Below are 22,377 nucleotides of genomic sequence, written 5' to 3' on the forward strand. Positions count from 1 at the left end.
TTTCATGACAGTACAGTTCACTGGTACAAGGTCTACTAAAAGGAGATCCTAGAAAAGACTAAGCTATATTTCCATAGGAAACCATTTAAGTATCTCATATAACATTGAATGACAGACGGATAGAACACAGTACTAGTATGCAGTATATAGTAAGGGGAAAAAAGGGGGAAACAATTTAACAAACAATATAGAAACAATATATAAACATAATAATATAGAAACAAACAATTCTATATTCCTTTGATGAAATAAGTACAGCACATGTCTATGTAGTAAAAGGTATTTCATGATATGTTATAACTGCAGCATATTCATTATAATTCATCATATTGATGATGCTATAATTCAGTAGTTGTCAACAATAGAGGCTTTAGAGAATTGGACATTCATTTAATATTGTTTATTGTCATTTTTATTATTCTCCAAGTCCAAGCTATTGCATTTATAGACAGATTATGGACGGGCCAGGTTAGCCTCGTAAACCAGACTCTTCCAGAAGATGGGAGGAGTCAGTTTACTAGGCTAGAGCCAGGTTATCAGACTGGAGGAGTCAGTTTACTAGGCTAGGGCCAACTTCTTGTTTATGGAATATGCCCCCCACATGACAGGTTTTGTAGCAATATTAGACCTTAATTGTTAAATGTTTTAGTGTGTAATGATCATGTATACTTTCTTTTACTTGAGACTATTTTTTAAAATATTACATTTTCTTTACATTTTGGACAAAATAGGCAATTTTACATAGAGGTGCCCAGATGTCCCTACTACCCACCTGACCTGTTACCCCCTTGACTACCAGTGGCCCCTGCCCCTGCCCCTGCCCTGGGTCGGGGGACGGGGACCTAAAAGATATTTGGCCAGGGGCCTCATTGAGTCTTAATCCTCCCCTGAACAACAATGAATTACACTTAGTGCATTCCTTCTGATTAACCAAGGATAAAGGAGTTTCACTTACGTAACATTACATCTTCCTTGAAGTGAAAATGGTGGAACCTGTATTTCAGGTTTCTTGTCGTGGGTATTTGTGGGAGTTTGTCACATTGTATTCTACTGGCTTGAAGCTAAAGGACCTCTTTTTTACACCTTAAGGCAAAGTTCTGTTCACAAGAGCGAGACACATGTTGTACCTTCTATCTGTAAGTATACAACTTCTTTATTGCCTTAGTTGTATGTTTATTATCAGTTCTGGTGAAACCTTGGACCAGTGAATTGGTGTTGATCTTGTTGTCTCTTATTCAGGTCATCGTTGGCATTTTATTCATCATAATGTGCATTTCAAATGGACTTAAGGAGGTGAGTACCTTACATAATGATTTTTCATATTTTTTACTACCTAGAATGCTTCCATTTAGGACATTTCTAATAAAAACGTGTTTGCCATTTTGTGGTAAGAGGCATTTTTTGCTTAGACAATAGACAACATTTTTTGTTTTGTTTTGTTAAAAGGTTAAAGCTATGGTAGGCCTATATTTGTTCAGTAACAGGGGTCTAGTCCCCATCTCTCCAGCTCTTTCTTGAACAGAAAATAAAATTCAGTTCAGGTCAGGATACACATTTTATCCAATCAGGGCCCAGGGAGAGATCTCCACAAAGATAATTCATCAGCTTAAAATGTTATAGTCTTCCAGTTCCAGTTTTGTCTGCTTCTCTCTTGTTTATCCTGTATACTGTGTGACATTGGTTCCCACACAGTTTAGCTCAAGACCCAAAAGAGAAATGAGATGTTTGCCCGGGACTTAAACCAGTGAAAATATCACATCTACAAGCTCACAAAGCGACGATGTTGAGAGCTTGTAGTTCATCTATTTTCACTAGGCCTACAAACATTTGTTTTGTATTTGTCATTTCTTAGATGTTTCTTTTATTTATTTATGAAATCATTGATCAATCATTTGTATTTATTTTTTATCCATGAAAATGTTTTTGGGAATGTTTTTTGAAAATGTTTTAAAATAATAATTAAAAACCAAATGTAGGAAACAAAAAATTAAGGGACCCATAAAGATTTGTCCCCAACTTGTTCCCATTGTTTTGGAACCAGTGCTATATGAGATCTCAATTGATAAAATTGGTGTCCTGACCTGAAAATGTTTTTTTTTCTGTTTACTAAAGAGCTGTAGACTAGAGTTGGGTGAGATGCCTGTTACTGAACAAACACCCATAGAAAGGATTACTTTGAATATAGAGCTATTCAACACTTATTTTAACCAAAGAATGTCCCTTACAGACCCTTTAATAAGCGTTCTTAACAACAAGTGTATGTGTAGTAGGCTAGCTAAAGTCAGTGATAAGCATTGAGCATGAATATAACATTACAGTACTATATTTTAAATTTCATGGTTAAATTATTCAACACTGATCCTTTTGTTGACAGGGAAATATGCCAAAGATCTCTGAACTCTCTCCCAATAATGTCCACATCTTGGCCAAAGTCATAGCAGTTGGTTTGGTGGATGCGGATCCCAACTATCTTAACCATCTCAAGCAATTCAGGGACTGGCGTGGAGCAGCTAATTGAGATGAGATCATTATGGAGCATTACTTCATGATGGGAAAGACAGGCGATGATAATGGAGCTTTATGTGAAATCCTGCTTTCTTTCTTCTTTTTTTTTACCACTTTATTTATATTTTACTGAGAGATGACATAATGTGCATAAGGGTATCACACAATCAGTACCAGAAAATCCAGCTGTATTTTAAGGAATTACAAATGCTATGTGAATACAATAGAATTAAACTACAGTCAGTCACTCACATAATTTCCTGTTCAACTTGATGAACAATGGAGCGATATGCACTTTATGACTGATACCTAATCTAAGTGCAGTTAATACCCATGTCTAGGCATGTAACAATTCACTCAACTCACAATACGATTGGATCACAATATTAGGTTCACAATGTGATTTTTCACGATTTTTTAAACATACATTTATTTTACAGACAAATAATAATGATGTATTTCTCTTGAGTCTTACTTGATTATGGTAAGCTCACATTTCACTAGCCCCCACCCCCCACAAAAAAAAAAACCATTAAAAAAAAACTAAATTTATTTTTTTTATTAAATCAATTTAATTGTCACCTGTTTGAATCAATTTAAATCGATTTACAATAAATCGTTACATGCCGACATCCCAAAAATTGTAACAGGGAAATCCATCATACAACAGCCATCAATTGGCTCCTCAAACCGAGAGATACACAAATGTATGTACATATGGAGAATTGTTTCCTCACTTTTAATGTCTTGCTTCAATGTGCTTTCTTTGTGCGCTGCATTTGGAGTGGTTTGTAAATGTTTATTTATTAAATAATAACTTTTTCTTCAAATGCATACTGTCCAAAATGTATTCAAACAGTCTATAACAATAGAAAGGCAAGGTAATAGATACATTATATAGATAGGTATCTATTTGGAAGTATATTCATTACAGTTTGTTGCCATACGCCAGAAAACAGTTATTCATGAAAAGTGTACTTGGCATTGAATGAAGAAGGTATACTGTATGCTTCAGGCAAATTCATATTTGGAGAGAGGCTGAGAATCACTTCTTCTTCTTGTCTTTACCTACAGTAGGATGTTGGAGAGAGAGTGAGAGTTGAGGAGAGTTCAGCTTTTTGTCCATCTGACAGCAGTAGTGAATATGTCAAGATCACGTACCCCAGACACAGTTGTTGAGTGTTTGTCCCAGCAGAAAGAGCAAGGTAACCACAGACATGTTAAAAGAGAAGAGGCCCACTAGACCAGCATTACTGAAGAGTCCAAGGAAAGGATACACCCAGAGCCCAACAGCCAAGTACACCCATATAACCCTGTAGAACAGGTTTAGGTGGAACACATTGGGGGACATTAGCATCATTTAATTTTACAATTACGATTTACAATTTAGGCATTTAACTTAAAGGGATATTCCACTTTCAACAGGGAAACACCTTATGGTCTTTTCTCCCCACACACACCCATTGTAAGTTACTTCAATCTCCATTTTAACCACGATAGATTCATTAAAAACACCCATAATTTTTTCTGGTGACTCATACTACCCTCCTAATACCGGTATGTGAGCAGGCTGTGTTTTTTACATAACGTTTTTCATTTATTTTTACTAATTATTTGGGAAAGTGGAAAAAAATGAAATACAAAAAAATATTATTAAAAATAAATGAAAAAGGTTATCGAAAAAACACGGCCTGGTCACGTATTAGGAGGGTAATATGAGTCACCAGAAATAATGGGTGTTTTTAATGAATCTATCATGGTTAAAATGAAGTTTGAAGTTACAATGGGTGTGTGTGGGGAGAGGCCCTGATAACATTTACATCAAATATCTAAATATTGAATCAAGCAAATTAAAAACTGTTCAGGGTGTTCATAAAAGCCTGATTAGACGATAAAGGTTTTTTTGAAAGTGAAATATCCCTTTAATCCAGAGCAATTTACAATAAGCAAGGACAGCACAAGATAATATATCAAATGCATAGCAATAGTAATCTAGGATTGTAGGTAAACCAAAACAGTCAGTCTAACAGTATTCTTTCGAGTTTCTCCCAGGAAATATTGGTGGTTGCAATATCAGTCTACTCTAGACTAGACCTGAAGAGTTTCATTACACTTGAGCTCTCTTTTGACATGGTAAACGGAATACATGTATGTCTTGTGATATACGGTATCTGCTGTTATGTCCTACCAAGCTTTCCCTCAGCAAACAACTACAAATTACTTCTCAGGGCAGAATAAAAAAAATAATAAGTAGAACTGCACTCTGTCGAGGTGCAGTAAATTACAAATATCGATACCACTATTATTATTGACCAGTTTACTTACCAACTCAGGTAAGTAAAACCCACAACTCCTAATGCTGTCAGACCATGCTTAGCCTTTGGGTAGAAGTGAGGTTGTACCAGGATTTCGCCAAGTAAAATAGGTAGAACCAAGGAGTGCTATATGAAGACATTTAAGGTGTAAGTCATTGTATTGAAAGATGATGGAGAGTATAGATAAACTGATATAATGTGAATACGTACCAAAGAATGGTTCATCCATGGTGGAAAGAAGGCATCAATAGAGGCTGGGTAGACTAACTCCCTGTTGTAGGCACATATACTCCAGAAAAACAGAACAACAAACTAAACAAGATACAGAAAACATTGCATCAAGGTAAAGCACAGGGAGTCATTCATAATTATTATAATCAATGATGCCACCTGATATAACATTGTGTACAACATCATATTACAGTTACTGTACAATGCCTGAATATATAGTCTAATATGTAAGGTTATGGCTCTTTTTTATGAATGACAGTGCGTCATTAACATGTTATTCATGGGCATTATAGACATGATTTCATAGAAAGTGTTACAGTTATTTATTTAATACTATTTTACAAGGAAAATATGTGCTTTCTCACCATGCCTACGGGGAAGGCAAAGACAGAGAAGAGAAGGTCTTTCAATCTGTTAAGACCATATCCTGACTTCTTCCCAGGTTGAAGATCATTCACTGCAGCCAATCCAAAGTATGCCGTTTGCAATAACTGAAATGTAACAAAACAACAATGTAGTGCTGAAATCTGACCATATCAGCTCCTGGAGTGGTCATACACGTCACTCAGTTGTATCAAAATACAGACAGAATCTTACCAAATTCAAGAAAGTGAGGTATTTCCAAGGTCCTCCATAAGCAAAGATTCCTGCGGGTAGCTCCTCTCCATCCTTATCAGCAAGAGACTTCGTAACAAAAGCATACCAGATGAAAGCTATGGAATGGTAAGCTTGAGCTCCACGCATTCTGAACTAGGTTTATCTGGTGAAATATCTTCACAAAAACAGCAAAATTAAACAAAAAGGTAAATTTGTCATTGGCAAAAAAAGGGGGGAAAAAGGACAACTTCAAAGTAGCTGTGCTTTCCCATCAGAGAGTAATCAACTATGGTGGTGAAGGTTTTCCAAAAGAAAGGCTCTTTATTGTAAGATTAGTGTTACTCTGCATGGGCTTATGAAGATATAGAGTACTACTGTATGTGTAGTAAGTGCTGAAAACAAAGCAACATTCCAAGACAAGAGGCCCCACTGTATGACGTAGAAGTATTCTGTTTCATAACCATCGAAGTGAAGCATGTGATTGTAGCAGGTTCACACAGAAAGCTTGATTGGTTTTGAAGTCTGTCAAGTGAAGCCTGTCATTAGTAACGAGGAAAATCACGAGACAATAACTACCTTATTTAGAAACCCTGCGTGGAGTTTTGGAAGTATATTGAATGCTATGACTAGACGAGAAAACATGAGGCCTTATGAAAACTATGAGTTGACAAAAAACAATGGGATAATGCTGGCAAGCCTGACAAAATCGAAATAATTAAATCTGGAGTTGTACCCACAGATACAGTACATTTTAAAAGGAATCGAAAATGTAACTAGAATAAAGAAAGGAATTTATGTATGCCTATGTAGGCCCCAGTCATGCAAATGTAACTACTAAGGTGTAGCATTTAGTTAGTTGTAGGTAATAAAAAACAAATAATTGGGATAATCAGACAGTCCATTAATGTAGCTATACCATGGCACAGAAAAATAACAGGCCACCTTGGGCAAGGGTTCAGCCCGATCAGAGCCCCATTGATTTCGATTTTTGGGAAAATAAATTCTCAGGTTCTAATTACAAAACAGACCGTACATGTGTAGGTTGGGCTGTAGGATGATTGAGGCATGGTAAGATATGAAACACTATAATGTTTTAAATCATTGCATGTATTATATTTCCAGTAGAGGTTTTACTTTAGGATGATGTTCAATTCATATTCAAGAGTGTGTTATCCAATATTAACTCCAGGGGGAGACCTTACATTGTATACTTCTCAAATCACTTGCTCACTCTGGGTCTTACTTCCAGTCTCCAACCTTTCCTGTTCTTAAGTGCAGAGATTTAACTGCTTAGCTTGCCAGGGATTCAGACAGTATTACTGTATGTTAAAAGATACCATTTCTGTGTACTACTGTCGACTAGGATATTTGTAATATTTCATGAATGGATGAATGGTTCGTATAAGCTATGAAACCTACATTTTTACAATTATGTTTTAATAATAAAAAATGAAACCAATGTATCTTCTCATGCATGATCTTTTGTTGTTGCCTCCAGGGCTTTATGTAATCCATATTGTTCATCAATACAGAACTAGGACCTAGCTCTGGGGTGTGCACAGTATATGAGGGAACCCAGAGCTTAGTGTGAACACGTAAGCAGTGGAATAAAACTGTTTTTTTCAGGCTTATTAAAGTATGTATGAGAGGACTGACCATTTTAAAAGGTGGTTTATTAACAAGTAGACAAAATCTTAAATCTACAATGAGCTTTTAGAAAGCTGTGTACAAAATACTGTTATGTGTAAATTCTATGCGGTATTGTCTAATTCTACAAAAAAATCGAATTAAAATGTACATTTTCATAGTAACAAAACTAGATTACTTGTAAAACATCAATGCTAGGTTCTCGTTGAAAATATAAGTTCAGACAAACAACATAAGGCACACAAGCTAGGTCATTGAACATATCAATTTAACACATATTGTGCTATGTTCATTAGCAAAAACAAAAGTAGATTATATACTTTGTGCAAGGAAATACTTACATTAGTGTGTAATGACTAATAATATAATGTATTTACATTTTTATTTCTGGTTTGTTTTTGATCATTTAAATCGATATAGCAACCTATTTGCATAAGGACATTGAACTCCTTTGCATCTTTATGCCTTTACATAACCATGTTTATGCATGATTATACAACTTAAATGTCAAAAGTGTGGAATAACTATTGAAGCACTGATTTTAAGTGTACCTTAAAATTATGTTCAACTTAAATGTGACTGACATCTGAATGTATGTCAATATACAAACCCAAATACCTACAGTACAGTTACCTCGACATTGCACTTGACCCAGTCAGTAATAACATAATAATAATTCAAATGCACACTACAGTATGTCTCTATTTCCTTTTCACACTGATTGCAGAATTTGCAGTCCAGTGAAATACCCACAGTGTGCCACCTGAGACAAAGATATCTCATGACATAGTTCATCATGGCAAGTGTAATTAACAGCAGGTTTCAGTAACTGCTGCTACATAATCCTTTAAGCAGGTATAGTGCCAAAGGAGTATAGTTTCACACTTCTGGAGCCTCAATCCATGTTCACAAACAGCAGTCAGAAATCCTTTGTGATCTCTGTTCAAAAGTTGACTTTATCCTCATGGTCTTGTCGTTGGACTCTTCTTCTTCTTCTGTTCTCCGTACTCTCCACTTTTGGTCTGCAGTTAAGGTGCCATCTATAATATATAGAAATAATAATAATTATATGCTGTAGTGTGGAGTTAAACAAAGCATATTTTTTAATTCAACTGAGCTATCAATACAGTAATAACACTGCAAATAATAAATGTACCTCAAAGCGGCTGTAGACTTTTCTCTCCTTCCGCATACTCTGTATCTTCTCAAGCAGCTTTTCTCGTTCCTGAGCGCTCTTTGGATGCCCTCTCCTTAATGATCTGATACCACTATCCCTTTCCATCCTCATTTGCTTGTCAGCCTCTTCTTCTTTGTAATCATCTGTGTCAGCAAATTCACTGGGGGGCTCACCCCGGCTCTGGCTATTAGCGGATATCTGACCTAAAAGCAGCTTTGTATCATCTCTAAGGTTGCTACTGGAGATCACATTGGCTGTTGATGTATGGTAGCGGGACTGGTTTGATTTAGGCAGCTTTGTCTGAGGTGACAGGGGAACAGCTTCATCCGGTGAGTTCACCTCTGTTTCAGAGTTGCCCTTCTCCCTAGTTTGACTGTTTGGTTTTCCAGGGCACACCGATTCCTGTGGAGTTGTTCTGTTAATTACATTTGTGGCCTCGACATCCCCAGGTTCCTTCTCAGCAGAAGAGTCGATCTGTTCGGGCTGTTTTTTATCTTCACATTGATTATCCATATTGTCATTCTCAACAGGTATAGATGCCTCTGACAGTTCGTATTTAGAGGTGACAGATTTGGATTCGGCAGGCATTTCAGACTCCACACTGGGCTCTGTCAAGTCTGTAGTGACTTCTGAGGGTTTATTTGGACTAAGATCAGATGAGGATTCTTCTGATATGTCTGCTGTAGACTCCACAATGGGCTTTGTCAAGTCTGTAGTGACTTCTGAGGAGGGTTTATTTGGACTAAGATCAGATGAGGATTCTTCTGATATGTCTGCTGTAGATTTGTCTGAGTCTTTTGGGGTGTGTTTGGGAAGGGAGGAGGTCTCTGAGACATTGTGTTTGGGAGAGGTTATCGCTTCTACTTTTTCATGTTTCGGGGACACAGACAATCCACCTGAGCCAGAGTCTGAGAGAGGGGAAGAACATAGTACTGTAGCAGCAGAAGTGGGGGAGACAGATCCTGTAGAGGTAAGCTCACATGGAACGCTTGTTTGTGTAAGTGTGTGGAGTGTGCGTGGTTCAGATGGGGAAGTATCAGGAGGGAAGTCAGAGTCATCGGCTGGACTAAAAATAGAACAAGTCTCTGTTGGCATGTGCTCAGTTGAATATCCTTTTAGGGTGAGATCAGGTTCTTTTTGGTTGTGTATGGGAGATGAATTTGACATTTCTAGAGCAGAGGATTTGTTCTGTTTAAGTTCTTTGCTAACTTCACATTGATTGTCCATATCGTTATTTTCAACAGGTATAGATGCCTCCGATAGGCGATGTGGTGAGGTGTCAGATTTGGATTCAGCAGGTATGACAGACTCCACACTGGATTCTGTGTCTCCTGGGTAGGGCTTGACTAAATCAGATGAGGAACCTCCTTTTATGTCTACAAGAGATTTGTCAGAATTTGACATTTCTAGAGCAGAGGCGATGGGTAAAGATGACTCAGTATGCAGAAAGTCAGAGGACACATGGCTAATAGATGCAGAGAATTCATCTTTGACATCCTTTGGAGATGGAGGCACAGAACAAGAAGCTCTGTGTTCCACTGAGACAGGTTTTGAAATAGAAAGGTCTGTAACAGGTTTGGCAGTAAGGGATTCTTCGCAATCTGGCTCTGTGGTAGACTGAATTGTAGTTGTTGGTCGATTGGAGTCATTTTCATGACTGTCAGATGGAGCATTATCCCTGTGTGTAGAGACAAGAGCTGAGGGGCTCTCAGATGAGGTGCATGGCGTAATGGAATCCGGTTGGACTTCAGCAGGCCCAGATAACACTGCTTGTGTGATGGGAGTTTCTGGTGGACTTCTGTTAGATGACGGGGAGGATTCTAATGCTGAGGGCCCAAGAGATTCATTTGGCTCTGTTTTGTTTGTCTCAGAAAATGGATTGTGACTGGACTGCATTACACCACAGGGATGGGTGGAACTTGAGTCTGATGGGTTGATATGAGACAAAAGGGAAACTAATGGAGTTGAATCAGATGCAGAGTTTGATAATAATGGAACAGAAGTGATGGTGTCATTTTGGGGAGGATTTTCATCCGTTTCACATGCATTATCCATGTTGATGACACATGTGTCACCTGGCCCACGTGTTTTTGTGGGTGTTGCATTTACTACATCCGGTAGAGTACCACTTTGTTCTGAGGAAGCTTCATGTAACACAACTGGCTTTTTAATGGAAGTATCTAGAAGATTATGTGAGTCAACTCTGAGATCAGGTTCTGCTGTCACAGTGATGCCGATTTTTGATTCAGATGGGGGATTTATGTCAGCTTTCTCAGTGCTATTTGGAGCTTCTGCAGCCAGAGTAGCTTTTCGTTTCGCCGCCAGCTCTTTGAAATACATGAGTCTGTTTTCAGGATCATTCATATCTACATAAGATAGGTTGCTAAGTGATAGATTGCTCATTAAAGATGTTGGCGGGTGTACTGGCTTATTGATTTTGGGTGACACTTCATGAGAAAGGTCGGGTTGAGAGGCAGAGATTTTAGCTGGTTCTCCTTCTAGAGGCTTAGCAGCGTCCTCAATTTTGTCTGGAAGGTCTGGAGACAAATTGCAATCTGGTGGAATGTGCACAGAAGAAGGCTCCAATGGAGTGTGATGAGGGATGCTGGATTTTGATCCAGTGGGATGAGGTATAGGCCTAGATTCAGAAGGCCTATGTGTTGTTGGATCTGTCAGAGTGGGAACAGAAATGTTACCATCTGCTTGTGTAGGAGGATGAAATGGGATGCACTCTTTTACAACAGGGCCAGGCAGCTTTGGGTCCTCAAGTGATTGGCTATGAGATAGAACACTTGCTTTATTGCTCTTTAGCTCAATTTTCTCAGAATCAGTTGAGGCTACCGCTGACTCCTCATCAAAGCTGTGGGCAGTTTTTGATTCAGGAGGGGGCTTTATGGCGGCTTTCTCAGCTTTTCGTTTTGCTGCCAACTCTTTGAAAAACATGAGCCTGCTGTCAGGATCATTCATGTCTACATAAGATAGGTTGCTTATTAGAGATGTGGGTGGGTGCACTGTGGGTGACTCAATTTGAGAAACATCAGATTGAGAGGCTGACGGTGTCATTTTAGCTGGTCCTTCTGCAAGCTTAGAAGATTGCATTCTTTCTGGAAGGTCCTGTGATTTATTTTGACTTGTTAAATCCTTATCATCCGCTTTGGTGGGGTCAGTATCTGGAGTATCAAAAGTGGCTGACTTTATATAACGAGTCCAGTCAACTGGTTCTTTTGCAAAAGATCGCCTTTGGCCCATAACTCGAGAGGCAAAGGGTAATTTTGAAATGTCCCCCTCCTTTTTGTCAGTTTCCTCATCAGCTTGGCCAGAGGCAGTTTGGGAGTCTTGAGGGACTTGTTGTTCCAGTTGGGAGCTGAATATTAAAGATGATCTCAGCCTGGAGCTCCTTTGTACTGCAGGATTTACTTGTCTGCGGAATGACTCCCTTCGAACAACGGTGTCTTTTGGTTCCTTTGGTTCTAACTCCTCTGACCTATCTGTGGTTGATGAGGATTCTGATGGCGTTGATGTTTTTTTGGTTTCCGCTGCCATAGTGACAAAGTCATCGGGTATTCTTTTGGAAGGATCCGTGAGAGTGGGTTTCATATAACTTGGCAGCTGACTTGCCCTGGGCACTGGTGGAACCTTGAACTCACGAATAATTGGAATCTTTGGAACCGATAACTCTGGCCCTGATGACCTTCGTTTTAAGGAGTAAGAGGACTCTTCAAAGGGGTCTTCCGTTGCCGGAAGTGGCACTGGTGTCTCTTTATCTCCCGGGTCATCATCATATGCACTCAGGTATGAACAGATTCTCCAATTTCTTAGCCCTTGCTTCACCTTAGGATCTTTACGATCCATGTTAGACTCCTCAAAAAACATCTTCTGATCAGGTTGGTTTGAAACTGTGGGAGAGGTCTGACAGGCATAGGGCTGGCCTACATTCGATCTTTTAAGACGAGGCGATGCTTCTCCCGGATGTAATATTTTGTCTGAGATCCGGTCCATCTCTACATTACTGGTTGATGACAAATAGTGTAGTACGGGATCAAAGCTATCAGACTCCAAATCTTGCGGTAAACCAGACTCAGGATACTGGTCTGATGGTTGATGACCAGGGCCTCGGAACTTATCAATGCCACTATAACCTGTTTCTGGTCCTGTCCTCAGAAATGGATGCTGCTCTCTATAAAACCGCCTCCCCTCGGTCTCAAAGCTAGGCAATCCTTGCTGCTGCATAAACTGGTAAGGATGTCTCCCTTGGGTGCCTTCAGCATAACTGTGCCGTTTGAGGGAGGGGCTATCCTTTACATTGACAGGCATCCTGGAGTGACCTTGCTCATAAGGTTGATCCATGCGTGACTGCTGGGAGGGATACATGTACATATCTGGGGGGTCTCGTGACCTTTGGATAGAATCATGTCTACTTAGGGGCATGTTTTTCCAGTCCATATCCACACGGTCATCAAAGGGCTGTCTCTTCCACTCGTCTGGACATGAGGGCTCCCGGGACCGAGACATCCTGGGGTCTTGGTACTGCAGGGCGTTGTCCGTGATGTATTGCCCCTCAGGTACAAGGCTAAAATCCTCAATTTGAGCAAGCACATTTTCAATGATCAGTGGTTGGGACTGCGCATATAGAATCCGGAACTCTTCATCAAAAGTACATACAAGCTGTCCAAGGAAGAGATGTGCTAAACAGCGGTGTATCTTCTCAAAAGACCACATGAAGCTGGAAAAAGAGAAATAATAAATATCAATTAATGGAAGTTTTGTATTCATGCACATCGAGTCATCTCAACCTTTGCTCATTTTGCCAACTGAGCAATATGAATACATTCATAAAATCAAAAAATAATTTGACACAGCTAACAGATACATTTTTGAATGTTCTCTCACCTGTAGTTTCCACTGAGAACAGCCCTGCAGTCAGTCAGCAAGAAGCGATCCATCATCTGACCTTTGAATGTCTTCCCTGAGCGGCAGTGATAGGTAATGCCAGACACCGTTCTCACACGCAAAAACTGGAAGGCAGACAGTCAGCAGCACACAGTAAACATCAAGAAGCAGTAAAACACAACCTCTTTATTTTACACAACGTAAAATCCTGAGTGTTAATTTAACCCTGGGAGTGTACAAATGTAACCAAATGGAGCCGTATCTGTTTACTCACTCGCAAATGGATTTATTACAGAGGATTTTACTGTCTGATGCTAACCTCAAGCTAGATGGCAGCATTGCAAGCATTCTAAAGGAGGGGTCTTCAACGTTTTCAGGCCAAGGATCCCTTAGTCGAGAGAGAGATGAGCCAGGGACCCCCACAACCCATAGATACCATATAGTTTCATTGTTTGATGGTACAATCATCAGTATATTTTGGATTCATGACAACTTGTGTTTTCAGATATTTAACCACTTGAACCGTCAATACTTAATAAACTTGAACTTTCACTCTGTACTTAGTCTGATCTTTTTCCCCTCTACACCAAACCTCTTTGCCGAAAATAGCCGATCTACAAGCTCACAAAGCTTGTGGATCTGCTATTTTTGGCTAAAGTTCTCAGAAAATGGACACTAGAGTTCAAGTGGTTAATATAAAAAAGGAGGAAAAAACTTTCTATCACAAATAATTTGGAGGACCCCCTGTAATAACTCTGAGGACCCCCTAGGGGTCCCTGACCCCCTGTTGAAGACCCCTGTTCTAAAGTGATGTATATTGGCAGGCTGTGTTGGTTCCAGGGAAATCTCGCTCTTTCGAACGACCGCCAGTTCGACAAAGGAGCGTCGGGAGGGTTAGCGACTCACCCCACGGAGGTTAGGTTTAGGGTAAGGGTTAGAGTTGGGTGCCGAACAGATGACATGTAGTAACAGCGAAGCTATCCCGTTGCTTCCAAGTTCTTCCAAATTATTGTAGAGCAATATAAGAGACCAAAAAACGTCATATTCACCTGAATGCTCTCTAGATTGACCCGGCAGTTGGAAACCATGTTGACGAAATGATGTACATTCTGTTCGTCTAGAAGGACATAGACGGCCACATTCCGCATGGTAGCATTAATAAGATCTGCAAATATGTCCACATCCGTAAACATATCCATTACAATGGCAACCACCTATGGAGAAACAAAAGCCACGCAGAGGGAAAACAGGTTGTTGACTGAGTGTTTTGAATACTTTCACATGAAACAAACACTGAACAGCAGAAGTAAATCACTGGCATTTCTGTTTTGCTTTGAAAATCAATCAAGGATTAAATAAATGCAATATATAATAATAGATACATATTTCTCTTATCATCCTGTAAGAGCCAAAATATACATTTTGTTTATTGATGTTTTGTTTTTGTTTTATTTTCCCACGCTCTGTTTTGATGGCCACTTAAGGCATGTTTTCACTACAGTTCCGGAATTTTCAAAAACAATTGTCAAAAACCGTCAAAAATAACGGTATGCGTTTTCACAGAAGGGAAATTTGTATTCTCACGGTAATTTCAGCAAAAATTACTGGGTATTTTGCCGTCAGATTTAGGACTCCAAAACTCCCGGAACACAAAATAAGGGGCCGTTTTCACATGGCGTGAATTTCAAAATTGCCGTCATTTTTGAAGAAACTTCCAGAAGTTTTGCTCAATGAAAACGGGGCATTAATTGATTGACCAGCTCCGGCTGTGTGTCTGTAATCAGGTAAAGTCTATGTCAGGTGTATGTCTCGGGCCCGAGGCTGGCAATGGGTTAGACAATGGGGGTGAGCTAGCTAGGCTCGATATTTTCTGTTGACCGTTTCGTTTTGTTTGTTTCGTATTCTAAGTTCATTTTCATATCAGTTCAATTAAGTTCAGTTACATTTTTTGGACCTTTATCATTTAGTTAATACATCAACTTAAACTGCAAGAAAACTATTTTTAAATGGTTTGATTTTGATAGAAGTAGTCGCTACAATAATCCTGTTTTACACAGTATTATCCTCAATGTTCATGTATCAATTTGTAACTCTGAGATTGTACAAATGTAGCCAAATGGACCCGTTAAATCACACATGGGCAACATACGGCCTGGGGACCGGACCTGGCCCTATGACCATCTCAATCAGTCCCGTCAAGTCCTGAAAGAATAAAATTACCCTTAACAAAATGTACATTTTAAATGGTTTTGAGAAAAAAAATATTTAACTCGACTCCAATTAATGGTAATTAATATTTACCATTTGAGTACCTGCATTCCTCCATCTGTACTCAAATGTTTATATTATAATGAAAGTGAAACAGTCAAACTTGAGTCCATATTTATAAGATAATGCAATGTGTTTTATCAGTGACCTATGGCTTGGTGCATATCATATAATAGTTGATACAGCATTGTGGATTGTTTTATGCAAATAATATATTTTTTTGTATAAAGCCAGAGTACACCAGAGTGATACAGAAGGGCCTACAGCTGAAAACATTTCAGTTTCAATTTTAAGTTGTGAAAGCAAGTACCGTATTGTAAAGTAGCCTGGCATGTCTACCAAATTCATGTAGTTTTAAGCACTATGCATTCAAGTTTCAATTCAATTCACACACATTTCCACAGGGCCATACTGACTTCAGTCAGTATGGCCCTGTGGAAATAAATCTTGCGAGCTTGTACATCAGCTATTTTCACTACTTCTTATACATTTGTTTTCTAATTTATGAAATGTCTTACATTTTTCTTTTATTTATTAATTGAATTAATTGGTGAAATCGTTATATATGTTTTTTTATTCATGAAAATCTTTTGGGGGAACGTTTTTTTTAAATGTTTTGACCAAATGTAAAAAACTGAAAAATGAAGGGACCCATTGTAAAAATGTGTCCGCGACCCACAAATGGGTCCCGACCCAGTGTTTGGTAAACAGTGGTGTTGTAGAGAATGAATCCCTTGTGGATCACGCTGAGAAAAAGTGTTTGTTCACATACAGGGGTCTCCCCATCCCTCCATTCATAGTGAACAGAAAATTAATGTTCAGTTGATTCGGGTTAAGCCCCCAGGAACATGCACATAATTCGGCGCCCCTGGATGAACCATAAAAATTGGCTGACAAAACTGGAACTGGAACACTATAAAATTTAAGCTGATGAACCGGTTTTATCTCCTGACTGAACACAAATGTATTTCCTGACCTGAACATTTATTTTCTCTTTACTAAAGACCTGGAAAGATGGGGAGACTAATGTTACTGAACAAACACTCTATATCAAAACCATTTTGGTCCAAACCAAAAATATCACTTATCAGCACCTTTAAATGAATACTGACAAAAATCAACAGACTGTATATGAGAATAAAATAAGTCTCCACAGCACAGGCAGAGATGCTCAGAATAATTATTATTCGGAGCAGCAGATGCATGTGCAGAATTATTCTATTCTTACATCTGTGTACAAATAAGGTCTACCACCTGATAGAATGTAAAAGACCTACTTACTTGCTGAGCGTTCTTAATGAGTCGCCGGGCCTGCTCCTTTATGGTGGGCATATCAGGCTCTGCAGGGTTGACCAGAGTGGTGACCTCGGTCGGTCCAATGAAGCGATGCTGCTGAGGCCAGCCCAGGTCCAGGCCTGGGGCATCCAGGTCAGAGTGGATGGGCCAGTAGGTGTCTGAAGAGCCATCCCCCAGAGCACACTCAAGGTAGCGCTGGTGTTCAGGCTGATGGCTGCTTTCGCGGGGGACCTTTATGGTGGACTGGATGTACTCGATCTCCGGTCTGGACAGGAAGTCCACCACATCCGCACTCTGGAGGAATTTATAGTAGCCCTCCAAGTTCTCTTCAATGAGTGCATCGATAGCCAATCGGTATTCCTCACGATAGTGGGGAGGGAGGTAGTTTGGGTCCAGGGGATTATCCCCAGCCGATGAACATTGAGAGCGATGTGCCATAATTCTAGGAGAGATTACAAAAATAAATATAAGGGTTTTTCTTTTATTTCTCTCATGCAGCACACAGCGATATTGTTTTTACAGAAAGCACATTACAAATTATCATTATGCAATAATCTTATTATAATTATCAGTACTAGCTCAATGTGAAAATAATGTTCTTAATGATCAGTTTGAAAACCACACATTATTTTCAAAACACCAAACAATGGAGCAGCACCAGTTGCTGTGGTCTCAGAGCAATAACAAATTCTGTGTGGATGTACAATTGTCTTTGACTCTGTGACTGTCATGCGGGTGATTTAGGGGGTCACATCCTCTCTGCCCTTGCCAAGTTTGCCAACCCAAAACACAGGACAGAACACAGATGAAGTGGACCACAGGATTGCATGGCCATGGGCGTGGCTCCTCCCTGTGGGCTAAACAAGCCAAATCCACCATTTGCAAGTTCACACTGTACTGTGTGAAAAAGTGACGAAATAGGTGGAAAACGGTCTACAGACAACGCATCCAATTCAAAATAGGCGACCCATGAGAAGAACTAATTTATAAGACAGTAAAGACACCTCTCTAGAGTTTAGGTTATAACTTATAAATTACACTGAAACTGAACAACAAACTAGCCTAGCCTCAGAGAGGGTGGAATCCGCTTAGATTAGATAGTTTTCACAGTTTGGTGTTATGTAGCCTACAGTTTATTCGGGTAGATTTTCAACATGATACATTTAGATTTAAAAAAGAAAAGCTAAATCTCGTGGTTACAGCTTGCCTTGGAAACAGTGTAATTAAACTGTAACAGTTGCGCTTGCCATATGTTATAAGTTCTCATTAAAGATACAACAGTGGGCTTACCTTACAGATAACTTCAAGCTTTAGATCGATCACTTCAACTGTAGCCGGCCATTTCAACTGTTCTCTTATTCCATCAATTGCTTTTTGTCATAAAAAGTGTTACGATCATCGTCCGAACTCCGAAGTGGACTCGTCAAAAGTTTTTCTTGCCTGTAGACATAGTGCTTCTTCAGTTCCACAGCCAGCAGAACCAGTTCACACTGTCATGCTTGAGGCATGTTGGCGAGAATGTTTGTGATAGGAGACAGACGGAGCGGACTCAGTAGGGAACTGAATTCATTGTCGCCCCGCCTCGCATACCGCACTGTACTTTACACAGAATATTATGTTTTTACTGACTCTATGCTTGCTCAGTTCTGGCTGAACTTTACCCGTAGGCCTACACACTGCACTCACGACGTAGTTAACATACAATATTGACTCTTGTGTAAAAATTCTGGTCTTCCATAGGCCTGCCCTACACACAATCATTAGCGTCAGAGGGTGCACTTCCCGACTTCGCACATTCAGTAACTTCAGGTTCAAGTTCATCATGTGCGTGTACGTCCATCTAACAGTAAAAGTAGCCTATTACCACTGTGACCTACTTCTTTTTATTTAAGTATTTTCCAATATCAACTTAATGGTTAAAGCACTAGGCTGGGAGGGGAAAAGACATAGTGGTGAACAATTGTGATTATGCAAAATGTGATTGATCTTGCCCCATTCTCCCACAGAATAAAAGCTGATCTGGCACTGTGTGTGTGTGTGTGTGTGTGTGTGTGTGTGTGTGTGTGTGTGTGTGCGCGCGCGTGCATGCGTGCGTGCGTGTGTGTGTAACACAGTTACCATGGACACTCACCAAGACTAGAGTCCAGGAAATCAGGAGAAGATTTTCTTACAGCCAAATTAGCCAATGGATCTGATTTAGTAAAAGCAATAGGCCTAGTATGATTTCAGTAATAAAATGATTAAATGATTTCAGTATAGGGGCCTACAAATACCTGGGAAACGTGGGATTTGTTGCTATAACAAGCAACACAAAATGTATGTGTAGTCTACTAAACGTATATGACAGTGATGATGATGGTGGTGATGGTAGGGGTAATGGCATGCTCCGCTCCAGGACATAAAACTTAATCTCAGTCCCCTCTGGCACCCCGTGGCTCCAGGCCTGGTGAATGGTAACAATGATTATGATAATGATAGTTATACTTTGGTATCTCCTTGTGAAAGATGAACCCTTAAACGCATACAGAGCATCGGATCGGCACAAAGAGACCAAGCCCAGGGCAAAGTTTGAAAGGCCAGAAGTAACACTCCTGGCAAAAAAGATACACCATCAGGAAGGAAAAGTAACATTATACTTTTGCTCACTTTGTTTCTCTTCAGGTTCTATAGGCAACGCATTGTGTTGCCTTTGACTTAAAGATCACAAGCCAGAATCAATATACACAGGATTCTATGTAAGTACAGCGAGTGTCTAAACAGTCCTAGTTTAAAAAATAAATCAGAGGTATGTATCATTGAACCAGGACCCTAGTTAACCTAAGTTAACTGCCATTCCCCCTTTAAGAGCGACTCCACATAAAAATAGTCAACTCAGGATGCAGTCTGATGTAACTACAGTAAAGGAAGTGATACATCTTGGAGACAATTCCTCATTGTTCCTTCTTTAGGCCCCACCCAGAGCACACAAAGTAGCAGGGGGAATACATTACGTATATGTTGTAGTATGTATACCCGGTTTAAGTATAGTATACTATTGTTGCTTCACTGCAACTATATAGCATAGGAAAAAAATCGTACTCCTGAGTCCTGAGGATCTCAGTAATAAATACACATAGTGCTGTACGCACATAGGCTACATTTCTTCCACCTTCTACTTAGTCAGTAGTCTGACTCTGTTGTTATTCTATAAATACCTCTTTGTTATTGTTGCAATTGCATCTACAATGTTGAGGAACCGGAAACCAAAGTATTTGACTCTTAGTCTTGAGTACTTGAATAATATGAATTGTAACCATAAAGATCTTGAATCTTGAACAGCACTGTGTGCTTAGGCTGCTTGTTCAGCTTCGTAACCCTTAGCACAACCCTGGAGGCAGTGATATGAAACGTGAGCTATTATAAACAGTAGTATTTCACTTTAACCCTTCCTCATCCCAATACCTTTTCAGCCATGCATGTTTGCATCGAACAAACATAGGGGAACTGATTACACACAGTGTTTGATTACACAGCCACAGTACTAACCTACAGTCTATGGTACTAACAAAGGATTTCTTTTTATTGTTTCTTTTTTGTTAAGGTGAGGTCACCTCATCAGAGTGGAGTACCATTAAAGTAAGGAGTATGGTGATCTATCTGCTGTTTTCTGCAGAGTTTTACGCAGAATACGGATGCTGCGGTTTAAGTGGTTAATTACATGTCACCTGTATGTAAAAACGGTTCCCATGTTCATAAGTACCAATATTAAATCCCCAAATAATAAAACTAATGCCAACAACACAGATCCCAACATCCAGAACATGAAGAACAGGGCAAACAAAATAATAAAAATAATAGAACATAGCTGACAATTAGAAATTAAACCTAAAAGTAGCTGGGTGGGACCAGGTGAGTGTTGGGCTTGAATGTGGGATTAAACAAGTTGCAACAGGCCACAAAACATCTTGATAATCACTGTCACTGTCAATAGCATTAGCAATCTTAGCGAAAGTGTGGTTAATCACATACACCCTAGCATATTCTGATGCTAGGGTTCATGTGAGACCTGAGCTTGTAGACTGGCTATTTTCAGCAAAGAGATTTGGAGTAGAGGGGGTAAAAGGAAAGGACCTGGTACAAAGCCCAGGGGGACGCCTGTCAATGAAGTATTTAAGGGTTTAAATGGTTTAATTTGTATAGTACTGTACATGCTCTGGCCACAGCAACGTGTATGTGTGTTCCTGTTTACAGTATAGTGAAATACTACTACAGTCAAATAAATGAACAATACATTGGTTTGAACCATGAATTTAGCTATCAGGCTTCATCAGTTTTCTTAAACATTTGTCACATTTTATTATTAGAACGCATTGAAGCTGCATGTGACTTTCAATGATTTTTTACTTTGAGGTGTAACGGTTATGGAGAGCAAATTTGAGATGTTAAGTTACTTCCATTTGGCCTGGACGGCTGGGGTGGAGATCCAGGCACCTAGGCTGCTGATGCGACCTGGTGGTGTGTCGCAGGTTCTGCTCTTGATCCCCGACAACCTTTGCTGCTGCGTGTCATTCCCCGTCTCTCTCTCCCCATTTCCTGTCAGACTGCTGTGATCTATCAATAAAGGCAAAAGGACCCCCAAGATATCTTAAAAAATGTCAGGGCACAGGGATTATTTCCAATCACCGCAGTTGTGTTTTATTAACATACTCTAACTACACCATACACATACAGATTGGTCAAAATAATGTTTTGTTCACTAAAGCAAGCTATGAATTGCAGCTTCAAATATAATTACTTGAAACAGGTCTTTCACAAGTCTGTCAGTGAAGGGTGGAACAATCTCATCATTGTGTGAGCTTGTTGTGCAACTTTAACCAAAAGAGCTACTGAAAACCTAGCTGTTGATTTGCCTTTAAGCACAACTTGGAAACGAGTGTTATGTTTTGTTGTGACATGTATCTAGGGCTTCTGTAGTACTGTACTGTGAGGAGAGAACAGGAGGAGGTGTAGCGTCAGTGGAAAAAGGAAGAGGAAGTGAGAAAAAGGAAAAGCCGAAAAGGGGCTATTGCTGAACCTACTGTACATCTGGAATCAGTATTAGATTGATCACGAGGCACAGTAAGTCCATGTAGTTTAGGAAGGCGAAATCAGTTGGCAAGTTTAAACATCGAAAAGATTAAATGACAAATCATGAATCTATATTGCACAATGTCTGAGCTCTTAATGATGGGAATGCCAGACTTAAAATGTGGGCTGTGGTTACTTGATTGTACTCAGGCAGCCAGGCTCCAACTTAAGGCCTGACTTACTTTAGCTGCATGCTGGTGTCGAAAATTGCTGATCTACAAGGTCAGAACGTGTCCCACTGAGACACATTGTGAGCTTGTAGATCGGACATCTTTGGTGTGGGACACAATGCATTGCAAAACCAAGTAAATCAGGCATTAAGGTATCAACATTAAGGGGAGAAAC

General features: G+C 39.6%; 3 protein-coding genes across 3 annotated transcripts; all 3 read right to left on the reverse strand.

The window, feature by feature from the left end:
• Window positions 1–3,550: 3,550 nt before the first annotated feature.
• On the reverse strand, window positions 3,551–5,795 carry LOC308297202 (androgen-dependent TFPI-regulating protein; the record flags this gene model as incomplete). Its single annotated transcript, XM_080740618.1, has 6 exons — window positions 3,551–3,573; window positions 3,667–3,818; window positions 4,831–4,946; window positions 5,031–5,132; window positions 5,417–5,542; window positions 5,649–5,795. 6 exons carry the CDS (start codon window positions 5,793–5,795, stop codon window positions 3,551–3,553), a joined length of 666 nt encoding a protein of 221 aa, XP_080596744.1.
• A 1,617-nt stretch (window positions 5,796–7,412) lies between these two features.
• LOC308297101 (uncharacterized protein) lies at window positions 7,413–12,938 on the reverse strand. Its single transcript, XM_080740508.1, has 2 exons — window positions 8,452–12,938; window positions 7,413–8,335 (listed from the first exon to the last, which is right to left on the reverse strand). Exons 1-2 carry the CDS (start codon window positions 12,913–12,915, stop codon window positions 8,324–8,326), a joined length of 4,476 nt encoding a protein of 1,491 aa, XP_080596634.1. The 5' UTR covers window positions 12,916–12,938; the 3' UTR covers window positions 7,413–8,323.
• On the reverse strand, window positions 12,929–18,398 carry fam83ha (family with sequence similarity 83 member Ha; the record flags this gene model as incomplete). The annotated part of the gene is made up of 6 exons (XM_080740619.1): window positions 18,217–18,398; window positions 16,912–17,368; window positions 14,412–14,576; window positions 13,363–13,487; window positions 13,001–13,195; window positions 12,929–12,953 (listed from the first exon to the last, which is right to left on the reverse strand). The coding sequence occupies exons 2-6, from the start codon at window positions 17,362–17,364 to the stop codon at window positions 12,929–12,931; spliced, it is 963 nt and encodes a 320-aa protein (XP_080596745.1). The 5' UTR covers window positions 17,365–17,368; window positions 18,217–18,398.
• Window positions 18,399–22,377: the final 3,979 nt, after the last annotated feature.

Source organism: Nannobrachium achirus (assembly GCF_963921795.1).
Source record: "Nannobrachium achirus genome assembly, chromosome: 13".
Taxonomy (NCBI): Eukaryota; Metazoa; Chordata; class Actinopteri; order Myctophiformes; family Myctophidae; genus Nannobrachium; species Nannobrachium achirus.